At 25.2% G+C, this 20531-nt stretch overlaps 1 protein-coding gene across 3 annotated transcripts; it reads left to right on the forward strand.

Annotated features, from left to right (window-relative positions):
• The first annotated feature begins 1329 nt into the window (after positions 1 to 1329).
• LOC145834377 (transcription factor coe2-like) lies at positions 1330 to 15599 on the forward strand. Of its 3 annotated transcripts, none has more exons than XM_082941791.1 (15): positions 1330 to 1575; positions 4442 to 4581; positions 7274 to 7430; positions 7485 to 7604; positions 8208 to 8281; positions 8369 to 8437; positions 9147 to 9228; positions 9566 to 9695; positions 11498 to 11625; positions 11691 to 11817; positions 11989 to 12077; positions 12746 to 13019; positions 13633 to 13974; positions 14348 to 14626; positions 15192 to 15599. In XM_082941791.1, exons 1-14 carry the CDS (start codon positions 1429 to 1431, stop codon positions 14608 to 14610), a joined length of 2142 nt encoding a protein of 713 aa, XP_082797917.1. In that variant the 5' UTR covers positions 1330 to 1428; the 3' UTR covers positions 14611 to 14626; positions 15192 to 15599. The 3 variants fall into 3 exon arrangements, with proteins under 3 accessions (XP_082797917.1, XP_082797918.1, XP_082797919.1); XM_082941792.1 differs by having other exon boundaries at positions 14348 to 14602; XM_082941793.1 differs by having other exon boundaries at positions 12746 to 13010.
• The last annotated feature ends 4932 nt before the right edge of the window (positions 15600 to 20531 follow it).

Here is a 20531-nt window from a genome sequence, read left to right on the forward strand (position 1 = left end):
CAAGGGGCTTTAAAACAAGTTTGAAACGTGGAGTTGGAAAGTTGTCAATCAATGTTGTAATGAGTTTACCTCCGCTAAATTTTTCGCTTTTTTAGTTACGTGAATTTTATTTAGATTCAGAGCAGTTTAGAAATTTTTAGATCAACAAAACATAAAAGTTTAAGGTTTTTTTTAAAGTAATAACTAGTTTTACGAGTATACATTAAATACTTCTGTAGATAATAATATTATATTTGTATATACTTAAGTTCGATTAACTTAAATATATAAGTATAAGTGAAATATATATCGTATTAGACCTAGTTAAACTAAAAGTTCGTATATGTAGACCGGAAACTGTTAGAAGCACGCGAACAATGGGAATAACACTGATGAGCATCTGCTATAATACCGCTTCCGTTATGTTACGTCACAATCATGTTTTTTTGTTGCTTAGAGTCCTCAAAAATCTAAATTAAACATGAAGTTATTAGGTTCATTTTGGTTTTTTTAAGAAAAAGTTGTGATAAATTTATCGAAAACCATTTTTATTAACAATTTATATGTTTTGGGTTTTTTAAGTAAGTTTTGTTTCTTTTGATACATAATTGTACTATCTGATATACATTTCACACAACAAAATGTATATATTTTGTTACTTTATGTTGTATTCAATTTTGATGCTTAAATATTAAACTTATCGCTTAATATTCTATAGGAGTTAATGATTTTACAAAAGCAGCAACTTCTAACAAGTTTTTATATGGAATAAAAATGCTTTTGTGGTATTTAGATCATTAGTTAATATAATATCTAGAATAACTAACTATTTTTGCTTATATTATTTTAATCTGCATTTACTATGCTAATTGCAAATCCTACTAACTTACTATTACCCTTTTTTCTAACCTCTCTTTCATTTCAATAGTTCTTCTATAACTTTCTTTGATGGCGGTTCAAAATTGATACACAAAGTTACTACTGTCTCTACCTTTCGCTCATTCAGCCCACTAGTAGTGGCGAACATTAGGCAAGCGCGAGTTTCTAATAGAGAAGAAAGGCAGACAAGCTTTATAAATCAACTCTCAATGGGATGGCTCACAACCAGAATATAGTGTATTCGGTAGACCAACCTCATACTCTTGCTGTTTGGTCTCAGTGGACTAATAGACTCTTGTTTGTGGTCTCACACTTCAAACAATGTGGTTGCGACCTATACTTTTTTTTTAAATACTTCTGTATACGTTTATTTTAAGATTTGTTAAAAAATAATTTATATACATTAGTATAAGTGATTATTTTCTTAAACATGGTATTTGTAACTAAGTTTATTTTGCAGCTAGTATTTTTAAGAAGCTAAGATATTTGTATCTAATATACAACACTGAGCTACACAGAAAATTTTAAACATTATTTTTCGTTGTTATAACAAAAATTATTTCAATAAAAATGAACACATTGGTTCCGAGACTGCAGCATCATCAAGACCATACACAGCAAGGCGGACAGACCCAACAAGGTGTAAAGTCCGCTACAAAACTGGACATCTATCATGCAGACTTTACTCCTTCAATGTTGGTAGAATCTAAGCCAGCGGTTAGTTTATTTAGTTGTTTATGTTTGAATGTGATGTGTTGTATTTTTTCTAATTTTATCTAAATAAACGGACATACGTAATAAAAATAAGAAGCTTACAAAAGTCTGAACGTTCTACAGAGCAAGCATTCTCTTTTTAAATACGATTTTAGAACTAAATTAAATTGAGTCATTTGGAGTAGTTATGAATATTGCTTTTTATTGTAAAACTTTTTTATAATTTTTCATTAATAGTTTTTAGGAAATAGGACACCTGCAAATAAAGCGTACCTTTTATATATTGAAATAAAATATAAACTAATTATTTTAATTGTTTTTACTAATTATAACAATTATTGTTTTTAGTTTACACAACAAATATTAATTGAAATGTTTACATACAGTTTTAATTAAATATGTTCATATACTATGATGTTTCATAGAAGCTTCAAGTAAAAAAAGCTTATTGTATATGTAACAGTTCCTAACACAAGCCTAGGGTTAGATATAGTTAAAGTAATTTTTATCAGTAGAAAAAAAGATTTTTTATTACCAACTAAAAAATGTAACAAACTTTTATTTGAAAAAAATTAGAAAACTAATCAACTTAAAAGTTAGTTTCGATTCACATCAAAATAAACAGTTACAAACATTTTCTATATATGTTAATAAGACTATAATATTAGAATATAATATCAATTTTATTGACTTGTCATCTAGTTTAATTACTTAATTTTCAAAAAATTTTGAATACAATTTTGATTAACAAATTAAAATAAACTTAGTTCAGTTAGTAAGTTAAAAGCCACATTAACGGAGCAAAGTTTTGATGTTTGTTTGATCTTTTTTGATTTTTAAAAGTTGTTTGATTTTAAAATTAGAGTAAGATATTTCGAGTTAAAGAACGTATAAATACTAAGTTGTTACAATTCTAAATGGTTAATAATTTTGAGTAATTAAAAACGGGCGCCGCTATCGCTTTTACGGACTTTCAATACACTTATGAACACTTTGCTGTTTTGTTTACTATAAACAATAAGTAATATTTATACAAAGGTATTTTCTTACATTGAAGAATAGTATCTATGTCAAAAAATGTTGTTTTAAATCTAAAATACTGCTTTAAATAAAAGTTAATTTTGTTTTAGTTTAGATTCACAAGTTTGTTTAATTTGAAATGTTAGAACAACTAGTTATTTGTTTTTAAATGAATAATAAAGTAAGTATAAATAAAATGTTAAGAGCGAATGCAAGATAGGACTGCGAGAAGCATTAAGTCAAATATTAAAACTGATTGTAACTAGCTAAGCTTAAAACTTTAGCCTAAAAGAATTTAAACATAAAAAAGTATATAGTTATGAAAAAATCTTTATTGTAATAAGTACTGATATTTCTTTTGATTAAAATAAAATGTTTTTTATGAAACACCAAAACTTTTAAAAACAACACAAAGTTTACTATATTATATTTAATGCAGGTATGAAACCACTTTTTAATTGACAATTAAATTATAGTTAAATGTAGTGATATAAGCATAATAAATAAGTTAAAATTAAGATAAATTAAAGAAAACAACAAAAAAGTAATATTAATAATTTTTAAAATAAAACTGTTTATGTAAGTTGCATTTATTGTTGAAGTCATCCCGCTCGAACTTTGTTTTAAAACAATAGTTAAAAAATTATCTTCAGTTTTTTACACTAATTTAGTTTTTTGTGATTTAGTGAAATTTTAAATGTAATGTTTATATGAATGTATCTTTTAAATTTTTAAATTCCTTATAAAAATGTTTTAGTTGTTAAACTTCCTTAAATATTCCATAGTAATAAACCATATTAACTCTTTAAGTAACAAGATGTTTAACAACTAGTTAAAAACATCGTCGTAAACTAAGATTTATAAATTAATAAAAAACAAATTTAATAACATACTTTATTTTGAGTCTTATGCTCTATCATAGCTAAAAACTCTTTTGTCTTATAAAAAGTATTGTTTTTATCGCAAAAATTTGAACAGCCTTTATTGATTACTTCGGATTATAGAATTTTTGTTTTTTTTTAATTTGCTTTATGAATGAAAAAATATTTGATATGTTTATATTAATAAATGCGTTAACTACTCGATAAAAATTCAAGTTTAATTGAATATTAACTTTTTAATAAAAAAAAATCGAACTTTAAAAACAATCACCCAATTTGTAGGGTATCGCCCATTTACTAGTTAATTTACTTTTTCGCCACCTTACTTATTAACGTCCTTAAAAGCCAAAATCGCCCCTACAGAAACTTTAGGAAAAATTGACTTCAACTGGTAAAAGTATGTTTTCACTTATTCTTCTATTAGTACTTAGTTTTTTATAAATTTAAAACTTTAAAACTTTGCACAACATTAAAGCTAAAACTTTAGTTTTTACTTATAAACTTTTGCTTTAATATTTCTAGATAAAAAGACTTCCCTGTCTTATGAGCAAACGATACGAAATTATCGCAAAACAAGTAAAAATTTTAAATACAGAAGAAGTACGCTAAAGTGTATAATATGTGTTACTGTTACCTTCTAATTGAAATGCTGTATTGCTTAAATGAACTTAAAGTTTATAACTGGTTTAAATTTTTGCAAAATCTTAACGAAATATAAATAATTATTTTTCTTTAACTGTGTATTTACGTACAAATTAAATTCATTTGAAGAATCTAAAATCTTTAGAGTAAAACCATCTTATTACTAAAATCAAATTTTTATTCTTTCTATAAATACTTATTGTTAAAGTATTCATTCTTAACCAAAAACGAGGTTAGCTATTAATCAAACGATGACTTTGAAATTGTCACAAAATTTGATCGCGTCGGAAATGCTTTCAGCTAATAAATTGCAGCATTTGCAACAGATCGTCGGTATGGCAGCAGTATCTATAGCAGCTGGATCCCGGCAACTTGAGCAGCAGAACATGCAACAAGGCAACACGTGTCAGTGGGTGCAAACGAGACATATGGAACCAGCTTCTATTGTGACATCACATCAAACCGGGTCAGTTTGTGAGAACTTTTTTGTTGTCGTTGTAATTACGACATCCTGTTTTTAGTAAAAATGCTTCGCTGAAACATGTTAATAATGATTAAAAAAGCTTTACAAAAAATGAAACTCAATAACTAAGTTCAGATTTCATAATCGACAATGTTTATAATTTATCAACATTTTCTTAATTGAAAACAAACTCTATACTTTGACAATGATTTTTTTTTACCTATATTGTAAATCAAGATTGTAGATATTTTAATAAAATTAACTTATTAAGTTAAAAAAAAAACGAACAATCGAGCATAGTCCTTTAAAAAGTTTTTGTTTAATTCTAGTAAAATATCAATTTATAGAGCACTTATAGTAACTATAATACTTTTAGAATAATAAAATAACTATATTTTAAGTTCAAAACAAATTATTAATGTATTAAAAATAAAATTATTCAAACATGAATAATTTTTAAATAAAGTTATAAAAACTTTTAAAAGTTAAGTTTATCAAACATTATGCATATAAGCTACTTTTTAATTAAGTTAAGACAAGGTAATTTATTCGTTGTATTCAGTTAACTGTTTGTTTAAACTTTTCTTTTGTGGTAACACAGCTTTTTTTATTCCTAAACTACATTGAAGTAAATATATTGATATTCATTTTAGTAACTTAAATTGATAAAAAATACTTTGTAATATGTTTTTGGACAGCTGATATATGACAGTTGAACATTTTGTTCAGCTGCTACTTATTTTGGTGGAAGTTTGTTACAGTAAATTTATACTTTTTAGTGTAACCTTTGTATAAATGTATATAGAAATCTGGAGTAAATTACCAGCTAATAAATCCTTTTGTTATTTTTAATTTGAACTTAATTTGAAATGATAGATACTATTGTCTAACATTCCTACAGCTATCTTAAACATTTGTGTTCAATATAATTTGAATCGTTAAAAATAATTAGACTAAAAAATAAAGTATGGTTAATAAGTAGTAAATAACATACTAACAATATATTAAAACGCTTCCGAAAACTTTTTATTTTAATTCAGGACCAAATTGTAGACGTTAAGTATGAGTATTCATCAATATCTATCACTACTAAGTATTAAAGTTTAAAGTTAAACTATTAAAAAAAACGCTTATTAATTTACTTAAATCATTTAATTAAGTCGTTGTGAAAAAGAGAAAAAATATTCAGCATACATTTTAGAGAGAATGTAGATGTGAAGTGCAATATGCAATTTATGTTTTTTTTTTGTGATTTTATTGATTAAACTTTATGTAAGGTTTCTTGGTAAAAATACTATTTGATTACTGTTACAATCTTTCAAACTATAAATTTTTGTTTAATTTTTACGGGTATTCTTAGTTTTAATAAAGTGATAGTTATTGTTTAAACTCAGGTGAGATTTTGTTAAACTGAAAAAATATTGATTCTGAAAAATTTAGTTTACTCTTTAGTAAGAGTGAGATTTATTAAGTTGCATTTCGATTGATCCCATGATAAAAGAAAGAGAGAAGTTCACACTATAGTTCAGTGTACGACGGAAAGTAGTTGCTACAAAACTACTGCTACGTTGTAAGATAAGCACAATAGTTTCAGGCCACAAGACAGAAGCATCCCTGCTATGTAGTTATGATTTTTTATGTGTACAGAGCATATTTTTGTAAAAAGCACAGTATGTTTTGAATAAATTAAGTAAAGCAACAAAGTTTATAGGCTATAACATAAGTTAAACAAACGGTCGTAAAATTATTTATTAAGAAGATTAATTTTGTTAGGCAGTTTAAAAATAAAAAAGAAATATTCTTTTGAAATTTATGAGAGATTTTTTTATAAAAATTAGATTTTTTTATTTAGAATCAAACTTATAATAAAGCTAAAGTCGATGACAAATCAGAATTTACATAAGAATGTAGTAGTTAATTAATTTGATTTTTTTAAGACAGCTTTTAAACCTTGATATTTATTTGCATACATTTGAAATTAGAAAAACAATTACTGGAAATATTTTATACGTTTTACAGATAACATGCATAAAAATAAAATAAAATATTTAAAATATAGCTATTGTTTTCTACTTTTTTAAAGTTTTTGCAGAACTATAACTACAAGTTACTTTTATATTTTATTTTTTATTCACAGCTTACACCAGTATTTTCATAAGTGTGCACTAGCCCACAAAAACTTTAATCAGTTAATAAAACAATTTAAAACAATTCATAACAGTACATTATGTATATATAAAAATATGTTTTTAGATATTGTTTTAGAAATCTTATATATTTTCTAAATTAAAAAATATAGGTTGTTATAGTTAAGAGAAAAAATTGTTTACTATATCGTATACCGTCCACAGACCTTTTAGTTTTTTTAGTTTTTTAAGCACTTAAACGTAGAAATGTCATGATTTGTAAAAATAAAAGAATTTAAATTTTATCATATTAAATTGGCTTTCTACCTATTGAAATTTTTGTCTATACTAAAACCTTCAAAATTATAAACTATCATTTTTTTCTTTAAGCTTGAACATTTTAAACTCTAAGAAGTATTTTAGTTTTGCATTTTAAAATTTATAAAAATAAAACGTTGATTTAAAACGTAATTAAAGAAAACTTGGTGTATTAAAGACTAAAAAGTTTATTAATAAGTTTTTAAAACTAACTAGTTGATAAGTTTAATGCATTAAAAAAACTATATCAGATGTACGGTAGTCGATAGCGCAATTTTTCAAAAGCAACCCCCTGACAATCTTAGGAAATCTAACTTCTTCAATTTTATTCTCGTGTTCCGAGACAGACTTGGCAACTCGATTGAAGTTCAACGAGCCTCCTACGTAGAATTCATCGAAAACGAAACGGTAAGCGCAACGTGGCCATTTTAAGTCTTTAATTTTTAAAACAATAAATTTTAGGAGGCCCATGGAGAAAAAACAAATAATGGTGTTCACTACCACCTTACTTTTGCCCATAGAGGTGGCTATCATGAAGTAAAGGATATTTTTATTCGACTTGTTGATTCATCAACTAAACAGGTTTCAAATAAACTTTTAAGTTATAATCGTTTTGAGCTAAAGCTTTAAGAACTACAAATTTTTAATATCAGATTAATGTAAAATCCCTAACATTGTAATGTTTTTTTCAAATAAGAATTTTGAACGTAAATTAACGTTTCTAAAATCTTAATTCAGTAACTGAAAAAACTAAAAACGTAAAAAAGTCGACTGTAATTGATTTATGTTTTAAAGATGTTTTTATTTATTTTTGGTAAAAAAAATTAACGCTAAACCAATTTTTTTTTATATAAAAGCATTATAATGCAATATTTTAAACAATTGTTTGATTAAGCATTACATAAAATTAAAATGTTTAAAAATCTTTAACTGTCATGATAATTGCAACTCTAGTTTTTTTAACCAGTTGTTTAAAAAAAACATTTTAAAATTTCAAAATATTGTGATTCTAAGTAGTTTTATAACTTAGGTAACATGTACTAAGTTATGTTTAAAGTAATGTTTAAAGCTACATTTAAGTTTAAAGTTATATAGTTTTACTTATCTTAAACTTAAAATAAATTTAAAGTAACATTTGATTATCTTAACTAAAAATTGATTAAGTTACACTCGAAACTTTTTTAGCCCATAGCTTATGAAGGACAAGATAAGAACCCAGAAATGAGAAGAGTTTTATTGACACACGAAATTATGTGCAGGTTTGATTTGCGAATTATCATAAAAAATAGCTACTGCTTTCTTTTTTTACTAAATAAGCAAAAACAATATTTATTTATCGTAAACAGTCGATGTTGTGAAAAAAAAAGCTGTGGAAATAGAAATGAAACTCCTTCAGACCCTGTTATTCAAGAAAGGTGATTTTTAATAACTTTTAAAAGTTTAAAAAATAATTAGCCTAAATTTGACGAGTAGTTTTTGTGCAAAGAAAACTTCAAAGTTGGCTAGTTTGTGTTACGAAGCTTTAGCAGAGTTTGATAAACACGCCGTACAAATTTGTCATTTCTATTTTTAAGTCATGCGTTCCGCGATTTAAGTAAAGGCGTTTCAAAACTTGTAGAAGTTAGTTCGGAAGATAACTTTTACATAACTCAATTGAAACATTGTAATGTAACAAATAAACTGTATGCTTATGAAATGGTTTAAATTTAAACGCTTTACACGTGATTAGAGACGATCAAAATTAAATTTTGATAATCTCTGATTTTTTTTTGTAAAGATTTTGGTCCAAATATAAAAAAGGGACATCAAAATACAAACCAACAGAAGTGCACGACACAAAATCGATACTTTCATGCCGAATCACATGTAGCAGTACGTTGTCATAGCAAAGCTGCTTGTTAATTTTCCTGCTTCCGATTTCTAATAGGCTGAAATCTATCAAAAATTTTAAGTTCAAACACAAATTTTTTTTTTAAATATCTGTATTATACCATTTTTATATTAAACTGTATTTAAAACAAAAACATATAAACCACCTTACGACGTTGAAATTTACACGTTAAATGATATTATTATGCTTAATTTTAATGCTACTTTGGTACTAACAATGTATGTTTGTTACAGGTATATGGTAAAGTTTTTTCTAAAATGCAACCAAAACTGCTTAAAAAACGCTGGAAATCCAAGAGATATGCGAAGATTTCAGGTTAATATAGAAACATATTTATATCATTTTTATTTTACAAAAAACACTACTTGTTTTTCTAAGATGCATGTAATATATTAATATGTAAATTAAACTATATGGCAATAATTTTGATTATGATTTTTGACGTTAACAAAAAAAATATATTTCAGAAATCTTAAAATACTTTTAATAGTTACTTCTTAAAAACTTTTGTATATAAAATCAAATAAAATGAATTTACCTTATAAAATAAAATTGTAAGTAATATCTATATATTAAATACCAAAACACTTAAAAGTTTGTATTTTTTTTAAAGACTAAATAAGTTTTTCTATTCATCAATTTTTAATGGTAGGTAGTAGTTTCACAGTCAGTACGTGTGGACACAGGCTGGTTAGCCATTTCTGAAAATATGTTTGTCCACAACAACTCAAAACATGGTCGAAGAAACAAAAAAGCAAACGAAAATTCAACAAATACAACAAGTTAGTTGTTAATAAAATTAGTTTTGATTGTTTGATGATGTGGTAAAAAAAAATTATATATTCTTTTTCATGATCGGTAAAAACTGAAATAAATTGTTTAAATTCGCTTGAATTTTAATTCAGTTTAAAAGCATGTACAAAACGTCATCTTGTGGTTAGAATTTTTTTGCAAAAAAGAACATGTAAAAATAATCAACAACACCGGTACTAATTGTTAAACTTACTTTTTAACCACCTAAATGTTTTTGTACTGTACTTTAAATATTTAAGTAAATTTAAGTAATAGACTTTTAGACTAAAAATAATAATCGATATCATGAAATATTTACAAAGAAAATATCATCTATGTTAAACTTAAAACATTTAAGTTTTCAGTTAATGTTTTTTTTTTGTTTCAACAAAATCAAACGTTATTAGTTATGATTTTTTCTTTAGTTTTATAGTAAACTATTTGTACTGGTACTATTTTTTTAATTAAAAACTAAAAACCTCAAAAATTAATTTATTTAAAGTATGTAATTTTTGATTGCTACGTTCATGTAATATTATTTTAAGTGTTTTTTAAATATTCAAGAAAAAATACACAAATTTTTCTTAAGTGCAATTTAATTCAATTTGAAGTTTACTTAAAATAGGTCATGAAAGGTTCATCAGAAACTTAAGATAAACTTTGTTTTGAACTTTTTTAAGTTTACAAAATATGGTTCGTATTAAATTTAGGACGAAAAATTTTATTTGCAATATGAAAGTAGAACACTTATTTTATTATGTGGTAACTTTACTTAAAAACAGATTTCTTGTGCATGACAAAAGTTTTATAAAATCTTCAGGTTAGAATCATATTAATTTTCAAATTTTCAGATAAGTAAAACTAAGAGTAAAGCTTTTAGTTTTTAAACTCTCTTCAATAATTAAAGCTAAAGTACTTTATTGCGGTTAATTATAGTTTTTCCTGTTTAAACTGTTAATAAATAAGGCTTTAAGTTTTCAACAAAAAGTTTAAAGGTTACATATGCCGTTGTATGAAAAAAATAATCATTTAAAGCTTTTATACTTTAAGTTTTTTAATATAAATACAATTTAATAATTTTTGTTTGTAAAGTAAAACAATATTATTCAATTTTTATAAAACTAAATTCAAAACGTATTGGTCATTTTGTTTTGCATAGTTTATTAGTTTTCACTTCTTAGATTAAAGGTGTAAAATTTAAGTTATAAAAAATAATTTTATCTTTATTTGAGTTTAGTTGCTTTTAATATAATTACTTCTACAAGATTTATACTGTTTAGTATTCCCGCCATTGTAAAGTCAGTTAAGATAAGATTATTATGATTCCCTTGTGACTGTGTATAACACTTGATGAATAGGAAGTTTAGTGATAAGTTTAGTCAGAGTGGTAATTAGATACTATCTCACATAATCAAGAAGTAAATCAAATATGCATCCTTTGGGACTAAGTTTTCATAGTATAACAATTGATTGTATACCCAGTAGACTTAATATCAATTGTATAAGCTGGCAGTGGTTTTATTGGCATCAATAAGTTGTTGCAGGTGCTCTGTGGGAATATTATTATTTAATGACCAACAACTAAGTAATTGGTCAATTCTCTTGAGCTCTATGAAATTGTTTTTAAGTAAAAACTAAGCATTTAAAAAAAATAGCTTTTTATGTACAGAGCAATTGTTGTTTGCGAAAACTGAAAATAATATTTTATTTGAAGGTTACTTTTTATAATAATCGGAGTTTTTGGAAACTAACTTTTTAATTACACATGTAGTTTAATAATATTATGCTTTAGCTCCAGTTATCAAAGCAATAAATCCGTCAGAAGGTTGGATTTCCGGAGGATCTAGCGTTGTAATAATAGGCGACAACTTTGTCGAAGGAGTTCAAGTCTTGTTCGGTAGTACTGTTGTATGGGCGGAGGTAAAAATATTCTAATTGTTTGTTAAGTATTTTAAAACTTTTGTAAGTAATATATTAAAATAAAGATAATCACCCCGCACGCGATGAGAGTCCAGATACCAGCTCGCTCAGCACCAGGCCCAGTTGATGTTGTGCTCGTCTATAAAAACAAACACTACAATGTCGCTAACCCAATCAGGTTTATGTATACAGGTTAGTTATTTTAATATTACAAATACAAACCTATTTTCTTAGTACATACTTTATTTTTGTTTAAATCAATAACTTAACTTAACAACACACTTATACTGATTAAAAGGCAATTAAAACAAAAATAAGTTAAATTTAATTGTTAACTCTATTTTGGTAAAATTTTAAACACAGCTGTAAATGAGACCAGTATGGAAACAGTATTGCAAAGATTACGTGGAGTCGTACCAAGATACTCAAATGATCCAGAACGTCTTAGCAATGTAAAATGATACATATAGTAAATTAAAAATAAACATATATTTAATGTTAATTTTAAATAGTCTTAACTTTTTATGCACTTACATAAAGAAAACTTAGTTTTTTGGTTTGCTAACAGTCTGTATTTACTAATTCATATTATATGTTTTGGTTTTAAGAAAACAAATAAAGAGATCTCAACTACTAGAGGATAGATAATGAACTTAATCTTTCAAGAATTTATTTTTCAAATTAAGTTTCGGTCAAAGACCTCGTCAGTGCTTAAATAAATCTTATTCAAATAGAATGTAATTCAAATAGAATTCTATTTGGATAAGATTTATTTAAGCACTGACGAGGTCTTTGACCGAAACTTAGTTTGTAAAATAAATTCATTTACTAATTCATATAAGTTTTTAATTAAAAAATAATAATGATATCAAAGTAATACAATGAAATACAGTTGTAAGTTTAGGAAAATAGATAAATCGTGTTTGAATATTTACTAAAATTTTGAACTTTAATTAGAAAAAACTGTTAGTTTTTTAGCTAAAAATAAACTGATGGTAAAAAATTAAATATCTAGAAATGGTTTTAAGTTAAAAATTTTTTATTGAATATTTTTATAGACCGTCGTCGAAACTAAACTCTAGTATTTTCTCTATAACTGTTAAAGTGTTATTAATTTCAGGAAGCTGTTTTGGTTCGCTTGTATGAGTTTATGGACACAGTTTCAAGAGCGAACTATCACAACATTGGTCCAGCTAGTATTGGACCATCAGCAACGTTTACATCTCATCTTAACGCTCATGGTTCTAGTTTTTTACCCAATAGAGCTTCAAGCTCATCTATGCATGGATTTTCCAGTCCCTTTGCAGGTATAGCAGATAGGTACGATACAAGTGTAGGTGGATCAAGCATTCTTGTGTCTGGGACAAACACTGGGAGCGATTCAGGTTTGATAGGTTTGTTCAAAATAAATCCTCAACTGAAGCCTATTGTAGTAGCTTTCTCATCATTGCACTTAATTTTAATACGTTTATAGATTATTTTTAGTTAAAATCGTATAATTTTTTATTATTAGTGAGGTTTCAGTTTAGAAAAATCGTAGTTTAAACTAAATATATATATTATACGTTTTATATTTTATTTCCATATGGATAGGTAAACTAACTACTAGTAACTTTTATAATATAATTATAGAACTTACTAATTCACCATTTTTTTTTAACACAATACTAATCAAAGAGATTGATGAGATCCTCAGTTATAGTTAAACTTTTGTTCAAATAAAACATAACTTGTAGCTAAAATTTTGAGTAAACATATTGTTTTTATAAATTAGTTTTTAATAAACAGCAATGACTATTTTTATTTTCTTAAATGTTATTGTTAAATTAGTCAAACATTTGATCAAACTTATTTTTTTTAATAAAAACGCGCAACAGAGGAAGCCATTGTGGTAAAAAACAGCAACTGTAAATTACCGCGCGTTTTTTAATAGCAGTTGCCATAATCAACTTACTTTTTACTAATCGTTTCTTTTTTCTAATTTTTGTTCCCTTGTGGTTTACGCAGGCTATTCAAGAGAAGACGGGTCACCACAAGGCAATTCATATGCAAGAAGCCCTCAGCAAGGCAACACGTACTCACCACAGCCTTCGTCTACTCACAATATTCTAACGACGGTTGACCATCATCAGATAGCAACGGGTTTTCACCATTCTAACAACTCCAACAACTCGAATGCAAGGGTGCTGTCTTCAAACTTCATTGCTGCCAACTCTGCAGGATTCGTACAAACCGGCTGTTATGGGTCGACTGCTTCTACTGGCTCTTCCGCTACTTCATCGTTTACAAACATGAACAATTCGCAATCGCCACTTCAAATGGGTGAACAAACATCGTCAACAATAACAAGTAAATAAAATTTCTCCATTATAAATAATGCTAGTTATATATTTGTTATATAAAGTTTATTCGAGGTGTGTTTTTTTTAGGTTATATATTTAACCAAGTTTAAGAAAACGTTAAAAAGCTTTAAGAAAAACAGAATGAGAAAAAAAATTTAATAAAAGGCTATTCTATTATATTCTATTACGACAAATTATCTGCTAGGTCGCTCCACAATGAAAGTAGATGTCCGTTTGTTAATTGTAACGGGTCTATTTTCATTGTAACGCGTCTTTGACAGACAATCTTCAAAAAGAAAATATTATTATAACCATAGTTTTCTATCAGTGTATATTTTTAATAAACAGAAAAATAATATATATAACTGTTTTGATTTTAGGTGAAGTTATATTTCCATCGCATTCTCCGCACAACACAGTTGTGATGAACACATTTCAACAGCCTTCTCAGATAGTCACTAGCAGCAACTCGGGATCCCACGATGCCATATTGAGTCTTGTTCAATCGCCGCTTTCGCTATCCTCAGGAAAGAACAAAAGTGCTTTTGCACCAGTTATGAGACCTCTGGACCACCAATCGTCCCTGTCAGCTAACGGATGCTTGTCGTTAGCAACCAATGGAGGAATGATGCATGGTGAATGATCGGTTTTACTTTTAAGTATGTATTTTTTACTAATTAATAGTACACCAGGAACATTACTTACAAATATTTTGTAGTAACTTAAAATTTAAATAAAAACTAAAAAAATATGATAATAATCTTTTTTTTTTTCAAAATAAGTTGTTAAAAATATTTTAAACTTATATTAAAAGTTCTGTTTTTTTTTATAGAAAAACTTTAAGTTATAAGAAATTTTAATATAAAATACATATATATAAATAGTTGTACAATGACCTGATTTTGTTCAAAAATCTAGAAAAGCCTTATACTTATTTCATTTTTTCCTTTCTTTCAAGAAAATAGTAAAAATAAAGTTATAAAACTTCTTTTTTTATTAGTAGAATTTAGTTTTGAGATGAAGAAAGGTATGTTTTTAGAAACATTAAAGTTTTAATAATACATTATTGTTCAATATATAAAACAGAAAATGTTTACAAATAATTTTTTAAGAACATGTCTAATATAATGCATACGTTATATATGACCTAGTAATATACTGAGGTAATATTAATAATAATAACTAGTTTGAAGAATTACTAAACTAAGTATTAAAAAAAAACAGATTTCTAAAACTAGAAAAAGTCATTACTATGATATCGAAGACTAGAGGAGAAGACACTGAAGTTTAAAATGTTTCTGAATGTTCTGTTTTGCGATGAGATTAATTTTATTTTAATTTTAATTCTTGCCTTCTTTTTCTAGAGTCTGTTATTGTTTCTGAAATTAAGACAAAAGTTTTTTTTTACAATTTCGAAAAATGTTGATGCTTTTGTTTTATCTTTTACACACAACTTAATTCCTGATTTTCTGACAAACGTTTATCCGTTAAACGGTCTCGCTCTGGCAAGTTTCCACTATTCTCCCGCCAATTTTCAAACTAGAAATTAGTATACTGCCATAACTAAAAAATTCGATCCTATTACTTTTCTAGGTATTAAAAATCACATCGTTTTTTTTCTTATTGATTTCTTACTACTCAAAGTTTGCAACAATTTTTTTGTTGTTTTAAGAACAATATTAATTGATAAGTGTTTAAGAAGTATTGAAAGTATGTGAATTAGAACTGTTTTGGTAAAACTGTTGAAGTTTTTCGGATATTTTTGATAAATAAATAAAAGTAAAACTTTTTTTTTTAATATGTCAATATTAGTTATGTATTTTAGTTTTAAAAGATTATAGTAATAAAATTTATAAAATTCAAGAGTTTATTTTAAGCATTAAATAGTTCAATTTTTTAAAACTTCGCTAAAAATAAAATTAATGAAGATTTATAGTTAAATCTACATAAACTTAATATAAGTAGCAGTTATTCTTTTTAAATTCAATTATAGTGTACTAACGTAAAATATTCTTAATAACAAAAGGCGAATAGATTATACATATATTAAACAATAATTAAAATATTGTTATTGTTTATTGAACGAATAAAAAAAAGCGCTCAGAAAGTTTGGTCTAAGGACCTGGCGTACAAAGGAACCTTTCGGTTATCGAGTCGTACACCACCTGCTTATAAAATTTCTTACGAGCTATTACACATCCTTTTTTTATCATCTAAATATTTAAATCGTTAGTAATAAATCAATCAATTCAACGAAATGAAAGAAAAGAAAACTAAACAAAAATTAGATAAACTTTGTGTTTGAAAATGTACTTAAAAGCTTGTCAAATAACATAAAAACTAAGAGAAAACATGTATAACTTTAAATAAACTTATAAAAGGAGTTAAACAATACTAATAGCAAAATGCGAAAACTTGAATGATAGGTTACAACTTCTTTATAGAAGGTAGAAATGTAATACACTGAAATATTTTTACGTTAATTTTTATAAGTTATTTTTGCTATAAGGGTAATTTTTCTTTTTTATTTAATAATTTTAGTTGAACAGTAAAAATATTTTTACATTCGGATAAACAAATAAACTATTCTATAATTTTGTAATAATTTTAGTAAAGTGAATTCTACCATAACTGAACTTAACTTTTATAAGTGAAAATATAAAGATAAGTACAATAACATTCATACATTTAATAAGAAAAAAAAAATACAAATGAATAATACAACAGAACAACAGACTTCCTCTAATTTTGAAATATACTTTTTTTTATTTTGAGTACCAGTCTAAGTCAAAAAATGTAATAATAGAAAGCAAACAATATTTGCAAACATAAAAAAGAAGATTTGTTTTTTGGTTTCCATAGAATAAAAAAAAAATAATTTTGCTTGAAAAACTTATCTCAGCTTACTATTTGACTACTTAATTTCAGTTAAAGTATATACATATATAACTTTTTTTTTTACATTGGCGTGCTAAAGTTAAAAAAAAATGATAAAAAATATTGATCTAAAAAAATAATCTAACTAATAACCGGATAGAAAATGCTGCAATCTAGACTAAACCAATGTTATTGTAACCAAAAAAATCAACTTTTAAACAAAGAAAAAATGTTGGGTGTTAAATGACAAACTTTATTAACTCAAAAGTAAACAGACGAGTAGCAATGATCACTAATGACCTTGATAATCACTATTTAATAGGTAACTTTAAGTTCATCCTGGAACTTTCCAAAAAATATTATATTTCGTAAACATATACTTATTTTTCTATAACTTACTTCCTTGGTAGGATAGAGATTTATTACCTATTTAGCTGTTCGATTTAGGTAGAAAAAATGAGTTTCTGAAGATCTCGTATGATAATTATGAAAATATTTTTACACTTTTTTTGTAATTATTAAAGTTAGCTGGTAAGAAATTATTGTTTAACTTAAACATAAACAGACCTAGTTTATATAGATACAGACTTTAAATATTTAATATTTTTTTATGAGTTTTTAAATCTCTTACACTATAACCATATTTCTTATAATGTATGCATCTAAGTGCAATGTTTATGAGAATTTTGATATCATCTATACATTTTTTATTAGTTATTCCCCAGCACAACAAGCCATATCTAACATTGCTCATAAGCAAAGGATTAAAAAGATTCAAATATAATGTTTTTTTCATTTAATAGGTGTTTCGTTTTATAATCTACACCCAATGTTTTTTGTAATTTTGTTTTCATATTTTCTATGTGTTCTGATCATTTTAAATTTCTGTCTATAATTATTTTCAAGTTTTAACAGCTACTTGTGTATGTTTTAACTGTTTTACCTATTTTTTTATTAAGATTTATATTTTTCCAAAAACTATTTTTTGATTGTTGTAGAATCATGCTTCTGGTTTTATTAAGGTTTAATTTAAGTTTGTTTCACATAAGCCAATTTGATACCTTTTTTATTTCACTATTAAAACTTTTACTATTATTTAAGTACGCGTTTTCGTGAATTTTTTGTATAGCATTGTATCATCTGCAAAGTTGAGGTCACTAAGACTAATGTTATTCTGTAAGTCATTTATATGTATTACGAAAAATAACGGTTCTAACACTGAGTCTTGTGGTACACTAACTTCACTTTTTTCACAGCTTGACTCATATCCTCCAAAGCTAACTAACTGGTTTCTTCGATCTAGAAATGATCTATTTAGTAGATACATATTTCCTCTAACACCATAACATTTCAATCTCCTTAGTAAGATATTTCTATCATTTTATCAAATGCTAAACTTAAATCCGAAAAGACTACTTAAATTGCGTTTACTTTGTCAAAATTGGACAGAACCCCTTGAACAAAATCTGAAAGAGATAAAGTAGTGGTAAAATTCTCTCCAAAACCAAACTGAGAAATATTTAAAACTCTATTATTTACAGTAACCTCTCGCTTATTTACGCACATTGTGTCCTAAAAAAAGATGTGTAAAGATACGAGGGATCGTAAAAATTCGAGAGGTACCAAATATACTTACTATAATGTCTGTTTTTTGATATTGCTTTTAGTTAAAAGCAGACTGGGGACTTTTCAATTTTTTAACAGTTTGTTTACTTTATTTATAATTTTGAAAACAAAATATAAAACTATACATATACCAAAAATAAAGGATTTAAATATATTTAAAATAAAAATACTTGTAAAATTTTTTTTTCTAATTTTATAATTAGTATATTTTATCTTTATATTTATTTAAAGGTGACTTATTTGACGCGTAACATTTATATTATATTCTACTTAGCAAATTCAATTTATAGTTAAGCATTTGTTTACAATTAAGAAATGGTATGGTGTCTACATTAAAATTTGTGTAGCTTTATTCATATACAAGGCAAGAAAGCTGTATTATTTATTTGTGTTTTAAACTCTCATTATTTCATTATGCTTTCTTAATTAACACAGTCATGTTTCAATCAGAATTTTAATTTAATCTCTTATTGTTAAAATAATTTTTGATATACTGAAGTATAACTAAATGTTTATCAATTAGTCAAGGAACATAAGTTTACAAAGTCTAAAGATATAGAGAGGTTAGATAGCATTTAAAAACAGATTTTAAAATAAAAATATACAATAAACCTAATTTGTGCAATGTTAAAAAAAATGAATTAAAATTTTTATTTTTTGATTTTATTAGAATTCTAAAATGCGTAACTAAACGAGAGTGCGTAACGTCACTAGTGCGTAAATATGCGAGAGGTTACTGTATTTATTTACGGGCGATTATAGCTTACTGTTTCAATTATTTTATTTAAATTACATAGAAGTTAAATGGGTCTATAACTTCCTGATTTAAAAATTTATATTACTTTTGCAAGTTTTAGACTACTTGGATAAACATTTTCAAAATGGTTAGTTAACTTGCTTTGTATTGGGGATATAAAATTATTACTTTTTTAAGGATCTTTACAGATATACTATCCTCACCACTGGCTTTGTTTGGATCTAAACTCTTAATAATTTTAAATTCTTTAGTTTATACCAAAAAACTATTACTAACATTTCTCAGATTGTCAGTAAATACCTAATGGTTTACCTTTTTTTGTTGATGTTTGCTTTCCGATATTAGAAAAATGAATGTTAAGCTTGTATACTATTGGTTTTGTATAAGATTTTTGATCCTTATCTAGTCTATGTAGAAAACGGCTGTCTTTCTTCTGTCTATCAATGATGTTTTTTATTATTGTCTAAATTTTAGATGAATTTTGTAAGAACTTTCTAGAAATTTATAATTATTTGTCTTGCTATTATGTATAAAAAAAACTCCAAATTTTCAAAATGCACAGTTAGTTTTATATTTTTCGTCTATTATATACCTGACATTTCCTTTAAAAATTGCCTAATAAATTAAAAAAGATATTTAACATGTAAAATAAATGAAACTAAAGTTGTACATATATAGTACATAATTTTATTTACAGTTTAATGTTAAGTTAAAGCATAAGTAAAAAAGAAGATTTTTTATAACTCTAATCTTTTTAAAATTTATAAACATTTACTTTATACTTTTTTTTATTTAAATAATTATATTTAAGTTTTATTATTATTTTTTTTTATAGAAAAATTAACTCATATTAAGTTAAGATTAGATTTTAGTTTATAAGTTATTCAATTTACAAACTTATACCCTTTGATACTTTTTTTTTTAGAAAACAAAAAAAAACATATAAGCTTATGTTTAGTTAGATAAATATTATTTTTATCAAGTTAAACTAGTTTAAATATTTTATTCTTCCTTTTTACTTAAAGTTTTTTTTTAAGAATTTTTTAAGCATTATAGTTAAAAATTAAAAAAATTAATTTTGTTTATTGCAAAATTTGTTTTCTGTTTTGTTTTTTTTAATACCAATATAAATCATATAAGAAACTTTTGAGCATGTTAAAGAATTTAGTAGGTTTTTATTTTTAAGTTATTTCGATTTTGATAATAATATCACACGTTTTCAAACTAAACTATAATATCTATAAACTTTTTACAACAGGAAAAATGAAAAGTTAACTTTCCGCTATTTAATTGTGTTTTATTAA

The sequence above is a fragment of the Thalia democratica genome, chromosome 4, assembly GCF_965202585.1.
Source record: "Thalia democratica chromosome 4, ktThaDemo2.hap1.1, whole genome shotgun sequence".
NCBI classification, from domain to species: Eukaryota; Metazoa; Chordata; class Thaliacea; order Salpida; family Salpidae; genus Thalia; species Thalia democratica.

Excerpts from the sequence above, each read along its gene's own strand:
- LOC145834377 (XM_082941791.1), top strand. The coding sequence starts at position 1,429 with ATGAACACATTGGTTCCGAGACTGCAGCATCATCAAGACCATACACAG. Across the intron at positions 8,282-8,368 it reads ACACACGAAATTATGTGCAG|TCGATGTTGTGAAAAAAAAA; the intron begins GTTTGATTTGCG and ends TATCGTAAACAG. Across the intron at positions 11,818-11,988 it reads AATCAGGTTTATGTATACAG|CTGTAAATGAGACCAGTATG; the intron begins GTTAGTTATTTT and ends TTTTAAACACAG.